At 31.4% G+C, this 21,223-nt stretch overlaps 1 protein-coding gene across 15 annotated transcripts in view; it reads left to right on the top strand.

Annotated features, from left to right (window-relative positions):
- Positions 1-82: 82 nt before the first annotated feature.
- LOC100878526 (NHP2-like protein 1) overlaps positions 83-21,223 on the top strand; it is a 105,323-nt gene continuing 84,182 nt past the window's right edge. The window contains exons 1-8 of one of the 15 annotated variants that reach the window (XM_012287760.2): positions 89-682; positions 1,170-1,272; positions 16,701-16,808; positions 16,890-17,096; positions 17,511-18,022; positions 20,268-20,409; positions 20,477-20,809; positions 20,899-21,143. In XM_012287760.2, the coding sequence (XP_012143150.1) occupies positions 1,222-1,272; positions 16,701-16,808; positions 16,890-17,096; positions 17,511-18,022; positions 20,268-20,409; positions 20,477-20,809; positions 20,899-21,143 (1,598 nt within the window). In that variant the 5' untranslated portion in view covers positions 89-682; positions 1,170-1,221. Of the gene's footprint in view, positions 788-1,169; positions 1,273-16,700; positions 17,097-17,510; positions 18,023-20,267; positions 20,410-20,476; positions 20,810-20,898; positions 21,144-21,223 lie in introns of those variants that run through there. The other 14 variants (XR_013041583.1, XM_012287761.2, XM_076542126.1 and 11 more) reach the window with 14 other exon arrangements.

The following is a 21,223-nucleotide window of genomic DNA, read 5'->3' as shown; positions in this document are numbered from 1 at the left end:
TCATCATGTGATTTTTATGTAAAAAGTAATTAAAAGATGGACGATTAAATGATATACTTAACGCGTAAGTTCCTGCGGGGTGGGTGAAGGACGCCATGACAGTCGTATTTTCTGTTAACTACGAGCACGTAAGCTCTTGCCACCGTTTCCGCGAAATTCTTGTTCAACTTGGTATTTATTTAGATAAAAATTGGCAATTCCGATTTCTGAATTTGCCAAACTTTCCTTCGAGTATATTTTGGTGGTGGAAGGCAAGAGAGCGTGGCCATTATCAACGATTTGTTTGTGGGTACTCATGGCGAGGTGAGACGTCGAGAGGTGGCGAAAGGCGTCCCCCCTTGCGTCGGGACGCGCATCTCTCTGTGTACGAGACGACTTAGGGCCAACGAAGTGAGATGCCAGAACCGCCGACGGCACTATGCACCATGTGAGTCCATCCTGCGAGCTCTGTCGATTATTGTTTTGACCCTGTCGAACAGTTTTCGTTTTCCTTCTGCCCCGAATCCCGAGGAACCTCCATCTTGTGGCCCCTTGTCCTCGTTCTACGAGTCACGATAATTGACGCGTCATATGTCTGAGACACCAGAAGATGGTGCCCGTGAACCCTCTCTTAAATACGAGGGGATCTGCGGCGAATGCTGGCAAATATGGAAATACAGCTACGTACTCGTTAGAGCCGCTGGTACGCCACTATTTTAGTATTTTACTATTAGTCTTTGTTGTCTTCGAAGGAAAATATCGGATGACTCACCTTTCCCGCTCACTTGACAAAAAGCTTTTAAATACCGTGAGGTTACATTAACTATTTTATTTTTTGTACATACTAACACTTTCTTTGTCATATTAACTTTTTATATGAGTATTATATAATAGCAACTGTCCATTCAATAAAGATCATTGTATTCAACATGAATTATTTTACTTGTTAATATTATTCCGAATGCGTTTCGAAATTTATAGACACATTTATTTCATTAGTGCAAGTGATATAAAGGGCAAAGGAATAATTTCAATAACTATACATTATATCTCTCTTTTAAGAATAAGTGCATTCTATATCTATATTAATAACTAAATAACGAAAATATTATTACCTTTTGTAAATTAACATGAATTAATTTTGATGTATCTATAGGTTTTGAATTAATTCTAACAAAATTGTTTTGCAGGATGAGAAATAAAATATATCACAAACATCTAGTTAGTATCCAATGAACAAAGATGAACAGTGACCAACATGCATTGCCAGCGACTACGCAGGCACAACAAGAGGTAAGAATATTTTGAATGAATACAGGCCATTTGCCAAACTACAAATGCGCAACGACTATTTAGAGTTTAATTATTTACATATATTATGAATCAAGGTAATGTGAATATGTAATTGTTTTTATAAAAGATTTGTTTCTTTATAACTCACTAGTTTGTTAAGTCTATTTTACATTTAACAGTAATTTAAAGGTTTAACAGTTGTAGTTAATGTTGTTTGTGGTTTTTGAGTATAAGCTTATGTTTTATAGAATTAATCAACTGGCCATTTATAAATGTCAGCTGTTAGTGATTCAGAACATAAACATGGGTTACTGTATGAAGAATATATGCTACATTATACATCGCTATCAGTGTATTTTCAAATCGCATTTAGCTACAGTGTTGTAATATTGCAGAAATAGCAGAAATATTTTTTTATCTGACAAGGCTTATATTCAAAAGTTCTAAAAGCTTTAACTATAGTAAACTGAACAATGAATGCAACAAAACTCTATTTTACCTTTGACTAATCATTTTTTAAATAATTTTTAGTTACTTATATTTATTTATTGCATATTATTTTATGTATAATGTATTCAAAGTACTTGTTTATATAATTTGTGATACATGAATGACAATATGATGATAAATTGTTTTAGAAAAACAGAATGTTCTTTAAAAGAATGCTAAAAGTCTTGTTATTTGAACAAAAATTAAGATCATTCTAAGTTCCTTAAACTGTATTATTTATTAGTTTTTTTAATAACATATACAAGAACATATTAGTCAAGTATATAATTAAAAATTGGGTGGGACTGATTTGTGATATTTGACATTATGATGCAATAAATAACATTAAACTAATATATTCATTGCTGTTGAGGCTTTCAGGTGTAAGTCGTGTCCTAAAGGAGAAAGTGTCCTATCTACAATGCTGGCGAAACATTGGAAACTTTCTTCCTTTAGGATATGACTTATATCCGTAAGCCTCAACAGCAAAAACTGTCTGACACCGGACCATGAAAGCCTAAAATCTTTCAATATATTGATTGATAGTGTTTAAAACTATTGATACTGACTGCCGTGATCATTAGTCCCTTATTGTACTGTATAGTTATTTTTAGGACTGTAGTAATTCTGCTTATATCAATAAATACAATTTTCCAATTTATATTAGGAATATAAATTTGCCCCTGATTTTAATGTTAAAAGGTTTCTTATTTTGATAGTAGAAAAGAAGATGATTTTATAAAATTTAAATAGAAAAGCATTAGATGTATTAATTTGTAGATTTATTCAAATTTTCCAGATTTATTTAACAAAATGTTTGTTCTTTTGCTTTAGAATCAACTGTTGTAGTTGTTTCAAATAATGGATCCAGAAGGATTCTTAATCTGTATATGTAGACATGATTATAGACTAAAATAACATTATTGAAAAGTATTGAAAAATAAAGAAATGGTAGAGCCACAAAAAACATTGTTTTCAAGAAAATGCAATTAAACTTTCAAATATTATTTAAAGGTATTTAAAAGCAAAACAGTTTATTATATTTCTAAATAATCAACCATTCCAAGATTGTAAATTCTGTTTTTCTACAAAACTATAGTTATTCTGGGTGCACTACTGGTCATCTTAAGAGTACCAGAACATTATTTTCAAAAGTTTGTTTTGTTCACATATTGTAAATAGTGTGTGTGTGTGTGTGTATATATATATACATGTATATATATAATGTCTATCAGTTTAATATAACCTTTTATTTCTTGTAACAGATATTAGGTGACTTAGGAATTTACGATTTTGTCATAAAAAGAAATCCCTTAAATGTGAATGAAAATTACATATTTCATAGTTCCATTTAAAGCTATTACTGATTGTATAAAATTTTCATACTTTGTTTATAATCTCTCTTACATTAATTATCTAAACCTTTGTATAAAATACTTATCAATTTATCGCACATGATAATTTTGGGTATTTACACTTTTTTTTTTATAAATTTTCTACATATTTTCTACATTTTTTTTTTTTTTTTTTTTATTTTATTTTATTATAAAAATTAATTTGATCAGAAAAATAGTTTCTTATAGATAGTGATATATTATAAATGCCATGTATAACACAACTCATTAAAGTGTGATGTTATCATTTAATTATAAATTGAATTATAATAATGAAAATACTTTTGAGAATGATAAATAAGTTCAAATCTGAATGTTTTTCTTCTTTTTATTTTTTATCTTACAATAGTCCTTATTAATTAGGAGAACCTACAAGTTTTGAAGGTTATAAAGAACATAAATGCAACATATAATTTTACGCTATAGACTAAAGAATCTTAAAGAATTTTAGACATTTTAAAAGCTGGGCTACACATACAATTATAAATCATAGATACAGCAGTCCAGTTGTTTATGTTAGTGTTTGTAACATGTGAAAATCCCCATACAGAATTGAAAAAACAAGTAATCACTTATTCAGCAGAAATGATAGAAATTTGAAACTCCCTCTTGTAAGTTTTTAACCCTAAAGGTCTTGGAAACCTTGGAGGTCTCAATAGTATTGAATATTTTGATTCATTGAAGTCGTATGTAATTATGAACCTCGTTTTATTTCCTTCTAATAATAGATATTTACAATATACTATAGTTTTAGGTTCTCATGATCTATTGAAATTATTGTTGTTTAAGGTTTGTGAAGTAACAGCACAAAGACATTTGGAAAAAGCTTATTTTTTCTGAACTATTTGAAAGGTATACAAACTTGCTGTACTGTTATTGATAGGATGTTCAGATGTACATATTTTGAACAATATAAGAGAATATATTTATTTTATAAAATGCATACATATATTTAGCTAAGATATTTATATGGGTCATTGTAGAATACGCGTAATGAATAAAGATAATAGTTTCTTGATTTGTTTACATTTCATTAATTCGAGGATCACTTGAAATGGTTTAAGAGAGAAACATTTTTTAAATCTATATCAGTGTTACTTCAATTTAGTGTATGAAGTTTAATTATAATAATTTTTAGAAAAATGTTAGATGTTAAAAGAAATGTTAATATTTCTATAAAAGATGTTTGTATTTTAGAGTGAGAAATATAGTAAACATGATTATTTAAAAATTTCTGAATGTTTAATCACAAACATTTAATGTTGATGCAAAAGTAGAAGTTGATGCATTTCAAAATACTAAAGGAAATCAAACCTTTAGTTAGAAAACTATTGTTAAAAAGAATGTGTTTAGATTTCAAGTTTGTTTATCTTATAAACAAAAAGATTTATATGCTACTTATAATATATTGTCTAATTTGGGACGATAATATTTATCATTTCTACTTATTGAAGGTTGATAGATATTGTAGTATATTGTATGTGCAGTTTTTATTCCTAGACTATAAAAAATGTATAAATAAGATGTTATATTATCATTAAATAAATTAACCTCTTAAGCACGACACGCCACTATAGCAGTTTTCGCGAATACCATCTCTTTGTACGACCGATGACGGTCCACTATAGAATTTAATAAATTTGAATTGAATGATCGTTTTTATATGTTGTTGATTTGCATTTTTTTTTTTGCCTTCACAATGTTTTATAAGAGTATTACCAAATCTCACAAAAAATATATTACATATAAAAAAAAAAAGATAATTCTAAGTAGTTTGAGTGCTATGGGCGGAGTATATCTTTTGCACTAATACATAATGTATATTGGAATCATTTGATATTTTGTCAATTTTCTAAAAAGTAATTTATCAAAGTTAAAGTATATGTTTCATATCTTTAGAAAAAATTATGGTAAATATTGACAAAAGGGGACCCAGCCCCAATCACATTGACCTTGACATATGTTGTCAAGGTCACTGACCTGAGTAACCTACAATAAATTTTAGCCGTCGCTCATTGTTTATTCAAAAGTTATTAACAATAAAAGTTACTAAATAAAATGAATACTGTAACATTACATACATTTAAATATATTATATGTCTGAACATCCTAAAACACCCCTTACACCCAGGCAAGGCAAAATTAGAGGTTAGGTTAGGTTAGGTTAAGTTAAGTTAGGTCAGGTCAATATTAACCTAGATGTCCAATCTGTGGGCTCGTACGTCGAGATCGATCGAATATTGACAAAAGGGATAAATATTGACCTAACCTAACCTCATTTTGCCTTGCCTGGGTGTAAGAGGTGTTCGAGGATGTTCAAACATGTAATATATTTAAATGTATGTAATGTCACAAATATTCATTTTATTTAGTAACTTTTATTGTTAATAACTTTTGAATAAACAATGAGCGACGGCTAAAATTTATTGTAGGTTACTCAGGACAGTGACCTTGACAACATATGTCAAGGTCAATGTGATTGGGGCTGGGTCCCCTTATGTCAATATTTACCAAAATTATAATTTAATCATCAAACACTTAATTCCAATGTATTCATGGAGAGAACAGCATTATCCGTCATATATTGTAGTGTGGTATCGTTTACGCGTAACTCGCATCGAACTCTATCATACAGCGCTGTATAAAATTCTGCCGTGTCTAATTGTAAGAGGTCAATTGCTAAGTGTGCTGATTTTTAATTAATAGTAGCGTAAAGTGAAAAGAGTCAAAGCTTTTAATATTTTTTGTATGTGGTAATTCCAAAAATATATCTGTATTTGCTTAATTCAATATAAAATGGAGTTATCATCGATTACTTTGTACACGAATATAATTTTTTCTTATACATATTCATATAATTCAGCTTAGTATTATTTTAATACCATCTCAAATATTTTAAATCTATAACTTAAGTATTTTAAAAGTTTATTCCTAAATCTGATATTAGGTGAAAGAAGAACGATTTTTTTTTTTCAAATTGTCGTTGTACTGTTTTCTCTTCTATCATATCCAAGATATTATACGAGATGTGACACAAAAGTAACGAGACTAGGTCTGTAGCTTGAAAAAACAATGGAATTGGCAGCAATTGTTTTTTGTGGCATCATCTCACATACCTCCTCTATCCATGTTGCCAATTTCGATTGAATCGGTCATACCATTTGGAAGTATTGCGTTATTTAATGAACACGTGCAACTGCATTCTGCCGGAAAAATGTCTAACGTAAAATTCGAACAGCATATAAACATCAAGTTTTTTGTAAAATTTCTTGAAATCTTTTGTAATATGTGATGAGACTTGGATTTTTACCTATGACCCAGAATGTAAGCGCCAGTCAATGGAGTAGAAGTCTCCAGGATCCCCAAAACCCAAAAAAGCACGCATGTCAAAATCAAAATTCCACATTAATGGAATTGTAATGATTGAGTGGTTTCCCAGTGGTCAGACTGTTAACCCATTGACTGCCAGCTACGAGGTATCTCGTAGTAAGCGTGTGTATCAAAACTGCCAGCTACGAGATATCTCGTAGTGCGTGCTGCAGTTTTAGATTAATTACAAATGGCCATTTCAGTTAAAAATATTTTAGAAAGGTGAATGAAAAATGCTATTTATTACTGTAAATGCTATTACAATATTATATCAGTAACTTAATATAATTATATTTTGTAAAATTTCATGTATTCTTCAAAATAAAACCTTGGCACCCAGGGCAAGACGCTCTAAATATGTCTGGCAGACAATGGGTTAACCAACACTATTACATTAAAATCCTAAAAGGATTTAGTGAAAAAATTTGGGAAGAAAGGCCACAATTATGAAGCGATGGATGGTCGTTGCACCAGGACAATGCATCCGCTCACACGGCACTGTCTGCCAAGTAGTTTCTGACCAGTAAAAATATTACTGTGATGGGGCATCCTCCTTATTCACCTGATTTGGCTCCATGAGACTTTTCTTTATTTCCTAAAGTTAAATTTTGCTTAATGGGAACCCATTTCACCTCAGTTAAAGAGGTTCAGGCACAAAAGGAGAATCTCCTAAAGGGACTTCCAAAAACCTCGTTCCAGAATTGTTACCAGCAATGGCAGCACCAAATGCAAAAGTGTGTGAATGCTGAAGGGAACTACTTTGAAGGTGATATTGTCACGGAGAACTGATTCTGCAGGTACAATGATTTATTGGACTAGTCTCGTTACTTTTGTGTCACACATCGTATGTCTAATTTCATTTAGAGTCATCTGACTGACGAGTTAACACTGACTACCAATCTATAACAGCTTTTTGTTGGACACAGTATACCCACACGTTAATTAATTCTAGACTATAATTTTATTAAAAAAGGTCAGCATGATGCGAGATATATGATCTTTCATTGATTGAGATTGAATGTTGATTTTGCACGCGTATATAGCGTCTAATAATTATGTCGCAATGTCAGATTAACTATGATAGGACTTTTGAATGATAAGTTACGTTGTACGTGTAGTCTAAGTCTAATTTCTACATTGCTTTTTAAAATATACGTATTTATTAATAAAATTGGAACACTGTATGTAAAAAGTACACATAAAGTTATAGAGTTATTACAAGAACGGTAAACAAAAATTTGTTCTGTCGCTAATGTGAAGTGCTTCTTTCTTTCATTCCTTTAAAAAGAGAACTTTATAACTGGTCTCTCTGATTCTAAAAATGTTGATTTATTATGTTATTATGAATCTTGTTACATACTTTTCCATCCATAAATTATCGAGCACTGTAATATTCGAGATTTAGATATTAAATACGTAGATTTTACGGCGTCACATTAGTAAAATGTATTTAATATAAGAAATCTATAAAATGTAGTTTAATATTTCAAATGTTTAATCGTTTAACGCTGTCTTCCCTTTTGTTTTTCATTTTTTTTTCTTTCAAATTTTTCATATTCGAAACTGAAAAATTTTTATTACATAAATTTATATTTTGTAAATGTTGCATCATGTTCGCTATACTTCTGGTGATATCCATTTTTTTAGTGAAATCCAAGGTGGGTCGAAAAATAGAATGCTGTTCATATCTGTAAAGTTTCTACGTAAAAACGAATAAATTATTTCTTTGTTATTTTGCAATTTAGGACTGCATTTTGAAGATGTAAATGGTTGTAAATTGGAAAATCAATTTAGAATTTGCTCTTTTTGAGTAGCTAGCAACCTAGCAAATAGCTGATGTTACATTGTCTTCGGTCAGTATGCAGAAAATGAGAATCCATTGATGATACAAACCGATCATTTATTTCTTTTCTTACGAATTCCAGATATCTTCAAGTATATACATATACTGTTTTTCATATGCCCCTTCATCTTAAAATTGTTCTAGTACATAATATTCTTACTACTTGTTTAAGAGACAACCGTTTAAGATGAGCATGCTGGAACTCAAATTTTCATTTTCAATTGTTTATGTGGCAAAAAGAAAACCACAGATTTTAATATTGCGAAGCAACTATCAGTTGCACGTGAAAATTCGGCAATTATCGAATTGTATGCTACGTTTAAGATATCCTGCATGAAAAGATCAGCGAAAGATGTACATATACATATATATATATTTCTCTCATTCAGGTACATGCTGACGCATATGTTATTATACATATAACAAGAAATAATAATAATATTAAAAACTTATGAAATAAAATTGATACATATTGAACAAAAGATACTATAAGAAAGATTATTAAACGGTTACTCTACTTGAAGGTTGTGATTTTTAGTGTAAAGCAATAATAACTAAATGATGACTCATATGCTACTTTCCCCTAAAGTTCATATTTTCTTAATCTACTGAATTATATGAAAACAAATACTACCATATCTGCTGTCTTCAATTGTATTGTAACGTGCTAACGATTTTTTATGAACACGTAGATTGCGTTTGTTCAGTATTTTTTTTATGGTTTGGACCGTTCAACAGTTAGCGGAAAGACACCGATATAAATCCGAAATCTTAAACGAAGCTGTGTTACGCTATATTAAATTTGAAAACGTTAACTATAATACGTTTTTATGAACTTATTTATATCAAAAACTAAACTAACTTGTGCTATGTTTTTTTCAAAAAAAGAATTAACTCAATGTAGTATAAAACTATGAGCGATTTTTCTGAAATATAGGATGGCATAACTCAATCAAGACAAATGATTGTATCGTCACTTGACGCTTTTAATACTCTTTGACAACCAATTCATCGTTAGAGTGGATTTGTGTCGAAACCAATAATTTATTATTTACATCGAAAGAGTTATTTTTACCTGTTCTTCTTTAGATTTAGATCTAATAAAGTTCGCGAATATTCTCTACTCGACTTAAACCGGCAGTGGATACAACGAAGTTCAGAAATGTTTTTATATGCAGCATATCATAACAGTGAAAAACATTTGCTCCGGTGGATACTGTATTAATTTTATATGTAACATAACATAACATAGCACATTTTATTTGGAAAGGAGATTATATATAAGATATAATAAAGTTACTACAAAAAAAAAGGAAAAAACAACAGACGAAGGTAATTCAGTTTGAAAAATGAAGGTTTAAAATAAAGTAACTATTTTTTATGCACCAGATGTATTTATACTGATACAACGATTAGCAATGCTTTTAACCAGTTAAGTATGTTTGACGATTATATCCGTCATGGAGATATGGCAGAATTTTGTGTCATGACGACTATATCCGTCATGCGTAAAATTATGTTACAATTTTGATATTTAAATTGTAATTTTGGCGAAAACTAAATCATATTCATAAATTGTAATACACTGCTCAAAAGAAATATGGCATAGAAAAATTTTAGGCAAAAATTGGCCAAATTCGACTGATGATAACTCCGTGAAAAATCATCGCAAAGTTATGCTCTTTTTTTTAAATTAAAGCTTGAGATCTCTACTTTAAGACCCTGTAGGTCGATTTTAGATTTGATGCATCTCTACGACAATAACACTGTAAATGGGAGGTCATGTTTGATATATTGATAATTACAAAGTTTGACGAAATGCATGGACTTGCCACATTTTTTTTTGGCGATACTGTTTACAGGAGCATAAAGTACAAACCTTTATCTTTAATTTCCAGTATGTGAAAAACCGCTACCATTTTTTTCTGCAAAGATACAGAACTTTAAAGAAACTCTTGCATTTATAGCATATACCGCCAGCATTAGCATTACCCGATGTGCAGGTCGGAGAGGTTGCTGGACAGATTTTGCACATTATATGGCTCTGACAGGAGCCTTTTCTGTGTGTATTTGTGTGTGAGAATCTGTGTGTGTGTATGAATTATCATCGAGAAGCCTCGTTGAGAATCATTCTCGAATTTTGCAGTCCCAATTCAATTTGATTGCTTCCATATTCTGCAGTAAGTCCAAATTTGAACCCTATAGAAATTTAACAAGACAACCTACCAATCTGTAAGATCTATCGCAAGTCTTAACTGAAATTTGGAATGACATTCCACAGAAAGAAATTAGGGCTTGCATTAACATGAGTAATCGACTGCAAGGGATAATTCAACAACGCGGTGGAAACACGCGTTATTAGAATTCAAACATACAGACACACAGATACTCACACACAAATACACACAAAAAAAGGCTCTTGTCAGAGGCATATGATGCGCAAAATCTGTCCAGCAACCTCTCCGAGGTGCAAATCGGGTAATGCTAATGCCGGCGGTATATACTATAAATGCAAGGGTTTCTTTAAAGTTCTGTATCTTTGCAGAAAAAAATGGTAGCGGTTTTTCACATACTGGAAATTAAAGATAAAGGTTTGTACTTTATGCTCCTGTAAACAGTATCGCCAAAAAAAAATGTGGCAAGTCCATGCATTTCGTCAAACTTTGTAATTATCAATATATCAAACATGACCTCCCATTTACAGTGTTATTGTCGTAGAGATGCATCAAATCTAAAATCGACCTACAGGGTCTTAAAGTAGAGATCTCAAGCTTTAATTTAAAAAAAAGAGCATAACTTTGCGATGATTTTTCACGGAGTTATCATCAGTCGAATTTGGCCAATTTTTGCCTAAATTTTTTCTATGCCATATTTCTTTTGAGCAGTGTATGTTTAAAATGTTTAGAGGTCAACACGAAATGAAATAAACATATAAAAAGTGTGAATGATTTGAGATGGATTCATAAATTCTTGAGAGTAGCTTGTTTATCGCGACACACGCTGGTGCGCGCGCTTTGCAGAAAGATCGCCACAGTTAACTGGTTAATCTCTTTAAAAAAAATGAAATTTTTAAATGTTACAATCACAAAATATTTCCAAATGGATGCTACAAGCATTGGTTCAGTCTATTTTTATTTAAATTTACACTTTTCGATAATAGTTTGTCCAATGATATACTGGAAAAATATTTATTTTTCATTTATTTTATATTATCGGGATATTTTGTTAGTTACTTCGGATCAATATTATGTTAAACATTTGTAATCAAAATGTATATTATCTATTCGAGACTATTTTATTTGTTATATTTACTAATACAGTGTTCATTCCATATAAGCAAAAATGTCCTTTCCGATATAAGCACAAATGTTATCCCCACCACTGGGGGGAAGACCCCTCGAGACGCCCGAGGTTCGCTCGCCGGGAAATGTAACGTGACCCGGGTATTAGTGTATCCGTGAGACAATACCAATGCAAATATAAAACTTTTTTATTTTTGACTTTTTCGTTATCAAACTTTTACCAATTAATTCTTGACATTTTTCCGATTAAAATGAGACCAAACACGACATAATTTAGACTATATTTACTGGTTTAATTGACGATAAAAGTTTCTCACGTCGAAGAGGATAGCGAGTCAAAAAGAAAGAGACGCTACGATCGTGGCAGTCGGCAAAGATCAAAAGTCTGTTCGATTGTTTGCAATACTTGAGCATTGCTAATTTTTTTATTTTCCATCCATTTCTTTATATAACTTTCTCCATCATATTCGCGACATTTTTCTGATTAAAATGAGACCAAACATGACGTAATTTGAGTTATATTTACTTCCAATATCTTATTAGAGTAAAATCATCGATGTACGCGTAACACTTGAAATTACAAGTAAATATGTCCCGAAGTATGTCGTGTTTGGTCTCATTTTAATGAGAAAAATGTTACAAATATGATGGAAAAAATTTAAACAAAAAAAAATAAAAAATAAAAAAGTTTTATTTTTGCATTAGGAGTGTCCTTCTAGTAGGTCACTGTTTGTTTACGTTCGGTCTCCATCGCTCGAAATGTAGCACCCTTACGATATACGCAAACGGCGACCGTGATATTTTTCTCTTCTGTCCTTTTCTACGTTCGGCAAGACATCAATCAATGTAGGACCTGTACGATATAAGCACAACTTCACTCCCGAAAGATTTGCTTATATAGAATATCCACTGTATATACTTTTTAGGCTTGACTTTTACGGAACGATCGTTTTAATCTTCTCAGTACCATAGACTAATATGATTTGGGTATACAAGCTTCTGACATAGTCATTTCAACACAACTTTATCATGTTTAGTTCATGGAAGCATTAGGACATAATTATTTTATAATGAAATATTATGCATTATAATTTTACATTATTGAATTTAGGTTTTTCTCTTACTTTTTTTTAAATAAACCTTTATCTGTTTCTCGTTTTTATTTTCTTTTTTATGTTTAAGAATAAAAACACAAATTGATTTTTAAAGAAGGATATCTTTGAACGAATTTTCATATAACGAAATAGTATGAACGTTGATTTGAAGCTATAAAATATCTTATTGCTTTTAGTGATAGGCACATGAGTTTGAAAATAAATAGTCAGTTTAACTAAGGTGCTGAATGCTAAAGTTCCCATAAGGTTTATTCACCTATTATTTTCAAATACACGACTGTAAATCAAATAAGCTATGCAAAAGACTTCTCTATAATAAATATATTTTTATGTGCAGATTGGAGATATTCCTCTCAAGTAGATTCCCTAGGTACCTGAGCACTTGAATACTTGGGAGTACTTGGGAAAATGAAAAGTACTTCGTTCCATACCAGTGTTATTATTTGATTATTTATGACTTTTAGATAATTTGTGTTATTGCGCGAAATATTAAGTGTGTACGAAATAATTAATTCTTTCTGTTTAGATATGCTTACTTTTATAAAAAAAAAAATACATCTCTAGAAATAGAAATGTGAAGGGCATAATAGGGAGGAAGGAAACTAATTATTTAAGATCGATGAGAGTACAAGAGCAATTGCAACGATAAATTAATATCGTACGGAGTTAACTAGACTTTAACATCGTATGCCCCTTCTTTCTCTCTTTTTTGATATTATTAAAAATTTCTACTTCCGTAAATATGTTTTTATGTAAAAATAGAGATATCTGATTTATTTTTTAATATGTAATTATTATTCCGTGCACAAAATAGAAATTACTCAAAATATTGTTTCATTCTCCCGGGTATTTCATAAGCATTTTAGTACCTTTCATACATACTCCAGTACTTGGAAAACACAATTTGTAGTTCAGATTTAAATCCTCGTGAAAAAAATTTAGGTTGCAATATCATATATAATTATAAAATTATATAAAAGAAATGCAGTTTGCAATTTTCCTTTTATGGAGAGTTAAAGCTGTACTGAACCTTCTATAACAATTCAGTATCTAGTTGACTGTTGCATGCTCTACTTAAAAACAGTATCCAATATACAATATATAAATCTTATTAGAACTTTGTACCCAAAACGATAGATTACAAAATTCAGAATAACGTTATTTATCACAGTACAAACATTTATCAAAATCTGAGTTTACCGATTGAGTAGTTCTTTTTAGCAGCATGTAATTGACTGACGAGAAAAATATGTTTGGAATGGTATAAATATTGCATCATATCAAACTTTTATCGCCATCAAGTTGGACGAATGTAATCGTCATAAAAATAGGTTCTTCGTGTCTAATTAATTACATTTATAATACATATACACTCCGCGACAAAATTATAGGACATCCCTAGATTTTCCGTGTTTCTCAAATTCAGTGATGTTAGCAAAGATTTGGTATATACGTGTGTAAATAGTACTCCCTGCTTTTGAAACATACGAAGAATCTACTGTTGTTTAAGTTATTTTCCAGAAATTATGTTTGTTTCTTTCAAAGCAAGCGTTGTGAGTAATTACTGTGCTTTAGTCTTAAGTATATTAAACAATTCATTGCAATTGTTAATATGAAACAGTGTTGATAATCACAAAAATGTTACATGGAAATAAATTGAACGAAACACAGATAAAAATGATTTTGAATTTAAGAAAAGAAGGCTCAAGTATTTCGAAAATTTGAAAATTAGTAGATAGAAGCCGAAATGTTACTCATAATTTGTTAAAAATCCGAAAGATTATGACAAAAACAAAACAACAGGTTCAAATTCAAAGTTGACAGCGCGTCAACTTGCACAGGAAGCAGGCATATTTACAAATATATGGAGTGTGCGCCTTTTATAACCACTATTAACATGTTGAGTGCTACGTTAGTCCCTACGGACTGACAGTGAACTTTCCTTTCAGGCAGCGTCAGTTCCTGGGGACTGACAGTAGACTTCTCGTTTGGTCGACAACGGTGCATGAGACCAGCATTGTAAAGCCGGTATAAATTATTAATAACAATTAAAAAATTTATATTAGAATTTAGTGAAGTTTATTAAAATATTTTAAACAAAGATGTGGCTGAGATTTGCATATCAAGAGCTTACGCGTTGCCGCCTGAACAGAAAGTATAGCAAGATTGACGCCACTCGCACTCAACGTGCTAATGACGAAACATACTGACAATTGAATGGAATTCGTTCGAGAATATTTAAGATGTAAGAAAAGGTGGAAAAGAGTTATATTCTCAGATGAGAAAAGATTCACTCTTGACGAACCTGATGGCCGGTCGTATTTTTTCATGATTTTAGGAAAGATTAGCAATATCAAATAAGTCGATAAATGAGAAATGGAGAACTTACGGTTTATGATGCAATTGGATACATAGGAAAGACATCTATACGATCTGTAGCTGGAAAAATGAAAAGTAGAGATAACGCCGATCTAATAAATGAGGAAATCGTGGCACATGCAGATCGCATAAGTAATAAAGAGTTCATATTTCAATACGACAATGCAGCCGTACATATAGCTAAATTTGTCAAAACATATTTTGACACAAATAATATTAAGGTTTTATATTAGCTAACAAGGTCACTTGATTTAACCCTTTGCACTCCTATGTCATGTGTGACTCGATATCACATTTCTCTTGGATCTTATAAATAATTCAGATAAGAGGATTGGTTAAATATATATATTTTCATTTATTTACTATTTATAATAAAGGAAAAATATATTTATCACATACCTCACTCTGTTACAATTTAGAACCCCTTTCTTGATTTATTTTGTGAATGAAGGAGTTGGTAGGTAATAGAAATTAAGGAGTGCAAATGGTTAAATGTTATTAAGGACAGTATGGGGGAATTAATCTATTATGTATATCGTGGTACAAAATAATTCAATTCCTTACAAGAATTAAAAATCGCTGTAGAGGAAGACTGAAATTAGATTTTTTAAAAGTTTACAAAAAAAAAACTATAAAAAAGCATATCAAAAGGATTATTAGAAGTCGTGAAAAGAAAAGAAAAGAAAAATATACATATTATTGAAATTTCAGTAAAATTCTTGTTTTTAAAACGTAAACAACAGCATATTCTTCATATATAACGAAAGCAGAAAGTACTATTTATAGATGTATACATCAAATATTTGCAAACATCAGTGAACTTGAGAAACATGGAAAATCTAGGGGTGTCTTATTATTTTGTTGCGGAGTATAGTATTAAACACATTACTTTTATAAAACGCTAGCGTTGGCAGAAAATATTTGTTAAAAGAGACTAGGTAATTTATTTTTTAAAAATTGTTTGATTGTTTGGATTCGCTTAACCATTTTCCATTAAATAATCTTCAGTTAAATAATTCCTTTATGGACCTATATTTATTTTTCAATATTGCTAATGTTTATTTTGTGAAAAATATTTTTTGTTGCAACTGTTTGAATGCGTAAACAGAGAAATGTTCTGAAATATTATTCGATCATTGGAAGAAAAATATGTAGATTTTTTAAAACATTTGATTTGTAAAGTATATTTTTTGTAAATGATACAATTTGTGATAATTATCTTATCTTATTTGTGATAAGAATACCAGTTGTAACACTTTTTCTAAATGATGTAAACTGTTAGTATACATATTTTTTAGATAAATATAAATCAACCTTTTTTGGATGACATTTATCATGATTTCAATAATGCATAAACGTTGGATACTAATGAACATTAATCTTTAACAAGGAGTGCATGCTTTTCTAAGTCGTTATTTACAATTTTTATATCGATAAGAACTTAAGAAGTAGCGCATTTGTTGATTGGATTTAAGCCTGGTGCATGTTATTGCATGCCCTATAAATGTTGTACAAATGTCTGAATGTATATCGGTAGGATTTAAACGCGGGTCAAAGTGGTCGTCCTTCATACCCAGGTGGTTTGACTACAGCAACCAGTCTTGGCAATGTAGGCAGTACCCCGCATTCATCTGCGGACCTGCGTGTAGGTACAGCTGTAGCGTTAGCCTCCTCGGTAGCTAAATATTGGGTCCTCACGAATCTATTTCCTGGACCGCTACCTCAGGTCTCGGTCTATCATCATTCCCATCACAACTCCTCGCACAGGAGTAGTGGGGGTGGAGAGGCATCTTCCAAAGAACCAGCCTCCACGTTGAACCAAGAAATGGCGTTGACTTCTAGTTCTCACCACCAGTCAACACCTACACATCATCAGCATCAACCTTCAGTTAGCAGTAGCAACCATCATAGTTCTTTACAACCAAATCCACAGGTTTGTTTATTTAGAAGTATGCATTAATTATTCAATTACTGTGTAGTTTCTAAAAAAAAAGCAGGTTTAGTATCTGTATTTGCAGGTTTTATAATCTATTCTATGTAACCTCATATAAGTGTGAGTAGAGTAGTTAGCAAAAATATACATTACAATAAAATATATGGAATGCTTGTCATTTTACATTTGCAAATTAAAATATGGCTTTCATTGAAGTTTGTTTTTATTTTACTTTTCCTTTTAATTGCATTTGATCGTATAGTAGTTGTAATTGAGATGTGTTTAATACTTTTAACTGCAGACCATTTTTATAGTCATTTTACAATTGATGACAATATCTCAAATTAAACAACGTTTAAAATTGTGTAAAGCATCTGTTACAATAATATGGTACCTTTGTATTCTCTTTGACAGATACCAGTATCTCTGCCAGGCCTTAATTTAGATGGAGCACATATACCTGCCAGTGTCAGTCATCTACAAGCAGCACATGCACAAATGCAACAGCAAATGCAAGCAGCACAACAACAACAGCTGCATCAGCAGCAACCGCAACAACAACAACAACAATCTCATCATCAAATACAAAATCACCAAAATGCTCAGAATAGTGGACCAACTGCGCATAATCAAGCCGCACAGAGAGATGACAACAAAGTAAAAGATGAAGGTGGAAGTTGCACAACTGAACGTTGTAGTGATAATCAAGTTCACTGTCAAGTTCAGTGTGATCTTCAGTTACAAACATCTCAAGATTTGCAACAAAGCCTTATGCAGCAACAACAGCAACAGCAACAACAGCAACAGCAACAACAGCAACAAATTGGTGTAAATATAAGTGGAAATTCCTCGACAGAAGGAGGCGGTCAAAATAATACAGAAAAACCTGAAAAAGAAAAAGAGCTCCGTCAACTGAATATGGCACAGTACGTTTTCCATATCGATTTGTTTATGTACAAATTTTAAATATTTCCAAACCGACTTTACTTGCATTGTGTTCACGTATACAGTGGGGAAGTAAGTAGAGTATTGTTGACAAATCAGTAGGAATTTATAGATTACCTTGCAAAATATATAAAACAAAAAAATAAGAATAAAAATACACTACTACATGCAGTTGACATTTCAAAATAATCTTATTTTTAGTAGGTACGTGAACAATTTGGTAATTAGGAATTAATAGTACAGTACCTAGAAATTAGTGTACAACGGGATATTCATGTTCACGTTCAAGCACTATAACTAAAGGATTATTTCATTCGATAAATTTTTTATCCGCAAATATTACATAAATTTTAATACGAATCGCACTGTTTAAAACGTATGTCATTTACAGACAATAGTCTTCAAGAAATGACATTCTTCGTTTATAAAATGCCAAGATTTAGGTTTGTAAAAAGCATCATGTAACGGTTGAAAAATTTAATCAAAGACACTTCATAATCAATGTTTGGACTGAAATTACGGGTAAGCATATTATTATTCCACTTATTCGATTACATCGTTAATAGCAGCAACACTTTTGTAATTTCTACATTATATATTTCTACATTTCTACATAATTCGTACACTACGTCAAGTTATAGAATTACACAAGGTTCATTTCATTTAATATAGCAAATCGATACGTTGATTATTAAATGAATCATTTGGAACACGATAGATAGGTCATAGCGCAGTTTTACATGTAATAGTCATTTCATTCATTTGTTTGAGGTCATTGGGTTACGTTTTTAGAGAGAATCAGCAAAAATTATTTATATTAGGTTGGGGAATAAATTCGTAGCGTTTTGACATTTTCTTTTTTTTACAGCGACATTTTGCAATTTGCAAGGGGTTATAATATTCATTCGATAGAGCTCTTTCTGTTCTACAAAACTGTCTCAATCGTTTTTTTCAATAGTTTCATTCGTTATTATTATTGAGGCTCAGAAATGGAATATCCAGGAGGTAAAAATTAGCACTTTCGACACCTGCTCTTCTTCGCTTTCCATCGCGGCCAAAAAGCTGCTGAAGCAGCCCGGGATATTTGCAATGTGTACGGAGAAGGTGTCATAGGTGAGTCGACAGCACGGAAATGGTTTGCAAATTAAAAAATGGCGATTTTAACGTCGAAAACTCGCCCCGCACCGAAAGACCTTCTGAGTTCGACGAAGAGCGTCTCCGAGCACTTGTAAAGCAGGATGGTCCACAAACTAGTCGTGAATTGGTCGAAAAAATGAACTGTGACCACAAAACTATTCTCAATCATCTCCATTCAATGGGATTTGTCAAAAAATTGGGAGCCTGGGTGCCTCACGAAGTGAACGCTACGAACTTATTGCCCAACCTTAGGTTGAATTTTGCAAACCATTTCCGTGCTGTCGACTCACATATGACACCTTCTCCGTATACACTGCAAACATCCCGGCCTGTTTCAGTAACTTTTCACAACTTTTCACAACTTTCTGGCCGCGATGAAAAGCGAAGAAGAGCAGGTGTCGAAAATGCTGCTTTTTACCTTCTTGATATTTCATTTCTGAGCCTCAATAGTAATGACCAATGAATCTACTGAAAAAAAAACGATTAACACAGTTTTGTAGAGCAGAAAGAGCTCTATCGAATGAAAACTATAATCTCTTGTAAATTGCAAAATGTCGCTGTAAAAAAAAAGAAAATGTCAAAACGCTACGAACTTATTCCTCAACCTAACAGTTATGTTTGACAGTAACATTAATTCATAATTACTAAATTGCCGATTTACCCTATGCACATAATAATTTTCCATTATCCATCACTAACGTCCTGTATCAAATTCCAAGCTAATTTGTTAATTTCTTACTATATTATTAGTTATGCATTATTTACGTTCTCGATATAAATGTAAACACATTGCAAATAAAGTCAGCTTAAGAACTTATTGGAATTTCACTATAATTTTTTAAGAGAACGGTTACGTTACATCGCTTGAGAGTGTCAAAAAAATGTTTTACAACAAATAAAAGATGATATTGTAAAAAGATATGACTGTAAATTTCAAGTTCAAGGATAATTTTGCACCTATATATTTTGTAAATGTTCTCCGACCCAAAGGTATAACCATATTATGATGACATGTACACGTAATTTCTATACACACTATACAGTCATTTTTGTAATATAGCATGTGACATTGCAAATTTTGTAATGCAGATTTCAAGTACCGGATTTAAAACCAGGTGGTCACATGATGGATGTAAGAACAGCAGATGGTTCGGTCGTGAAAATTAGTGCTGGAAGTGAACAAGATTTAGCAAAAACGCTTGGCGTTGAAATGGTCCAAAATATGTACAAGGTAAATAATGTTACAATTCAAATAATAGTGTAATATTTAATCATTACATATTTCTTATGCTTTCCAGGTGAATGTTGAAGATATTAATCAACTTTTAGCATATCATGAAGTGTTTGGAAAATTACAAAGTGAAATAGCAGCAGGTACAACCTTAGTTGGAAGTACAGTTCCTACTCAAACAGTTACCACTATACAAAACGGAACACCAATTGTGCAACAAGTTCAATTAAATAAATTTGATATTAAATCGAGTGATGGTGAAGCTACACCAGGGCCAAGTGCGTCGCCAGTATCAGTTGGAAGTCATGCTTGTGAAATATGTGGGAAAATTTTTCAATTTCGTTATCAACTTATTGTGCATCGTAGATATCATACAGAAAGAAAACCTTTTACTTGCCAGGTATATAATAAATATGTGATAACAATTTGTGTCCTTTTTCAATATTATTGTTTTCATTCATTACATTTAACATGTCTGAAAACTTATAGGTTTGCGGCAAGGCTTTTTTGAATGCAAATGATTTGACGCGTCATGGAAAATGTCATTTAGGAGGATCTATGTTTACTTGTACAGTATGCTTTCACGTTTTTGCGAATGCTCCATCACTAGAACGTCATATGAAACGACATGCTACGGATAAACCATATAACTGTACTGTATGCGGAAAAAGTTTTGCTAGAAAAGAACATTTGGATAATCATACTCGTTGTCACACTGGAGAAACACCTTACAGGTAAATGACTTATTTTTCATTACTAGTAACTCGAAGTTCAATATTTCGTATTGAAAGTAATAAGAAAAGTTATGACTTTT

The sequence above is a fragment of the Megachile rotundata genome, chromosome 2 (genome assembly GCF_050947335.1).
Source record: "Megachile rotundata isolate GNS110a chromosome 2, iyMegRotu1, whole genome shotgun sequence".
NCBI lineage: Eukaryota > Metazoa > Arthropoda > Insecta > Hymenoptera > Megachilidae > Megachile > Megachile rotundata.
Note: the sequence above shows the minus strand (reverse complement) of the source record. Positions and strands in the feature narration are given on the sequence as shown.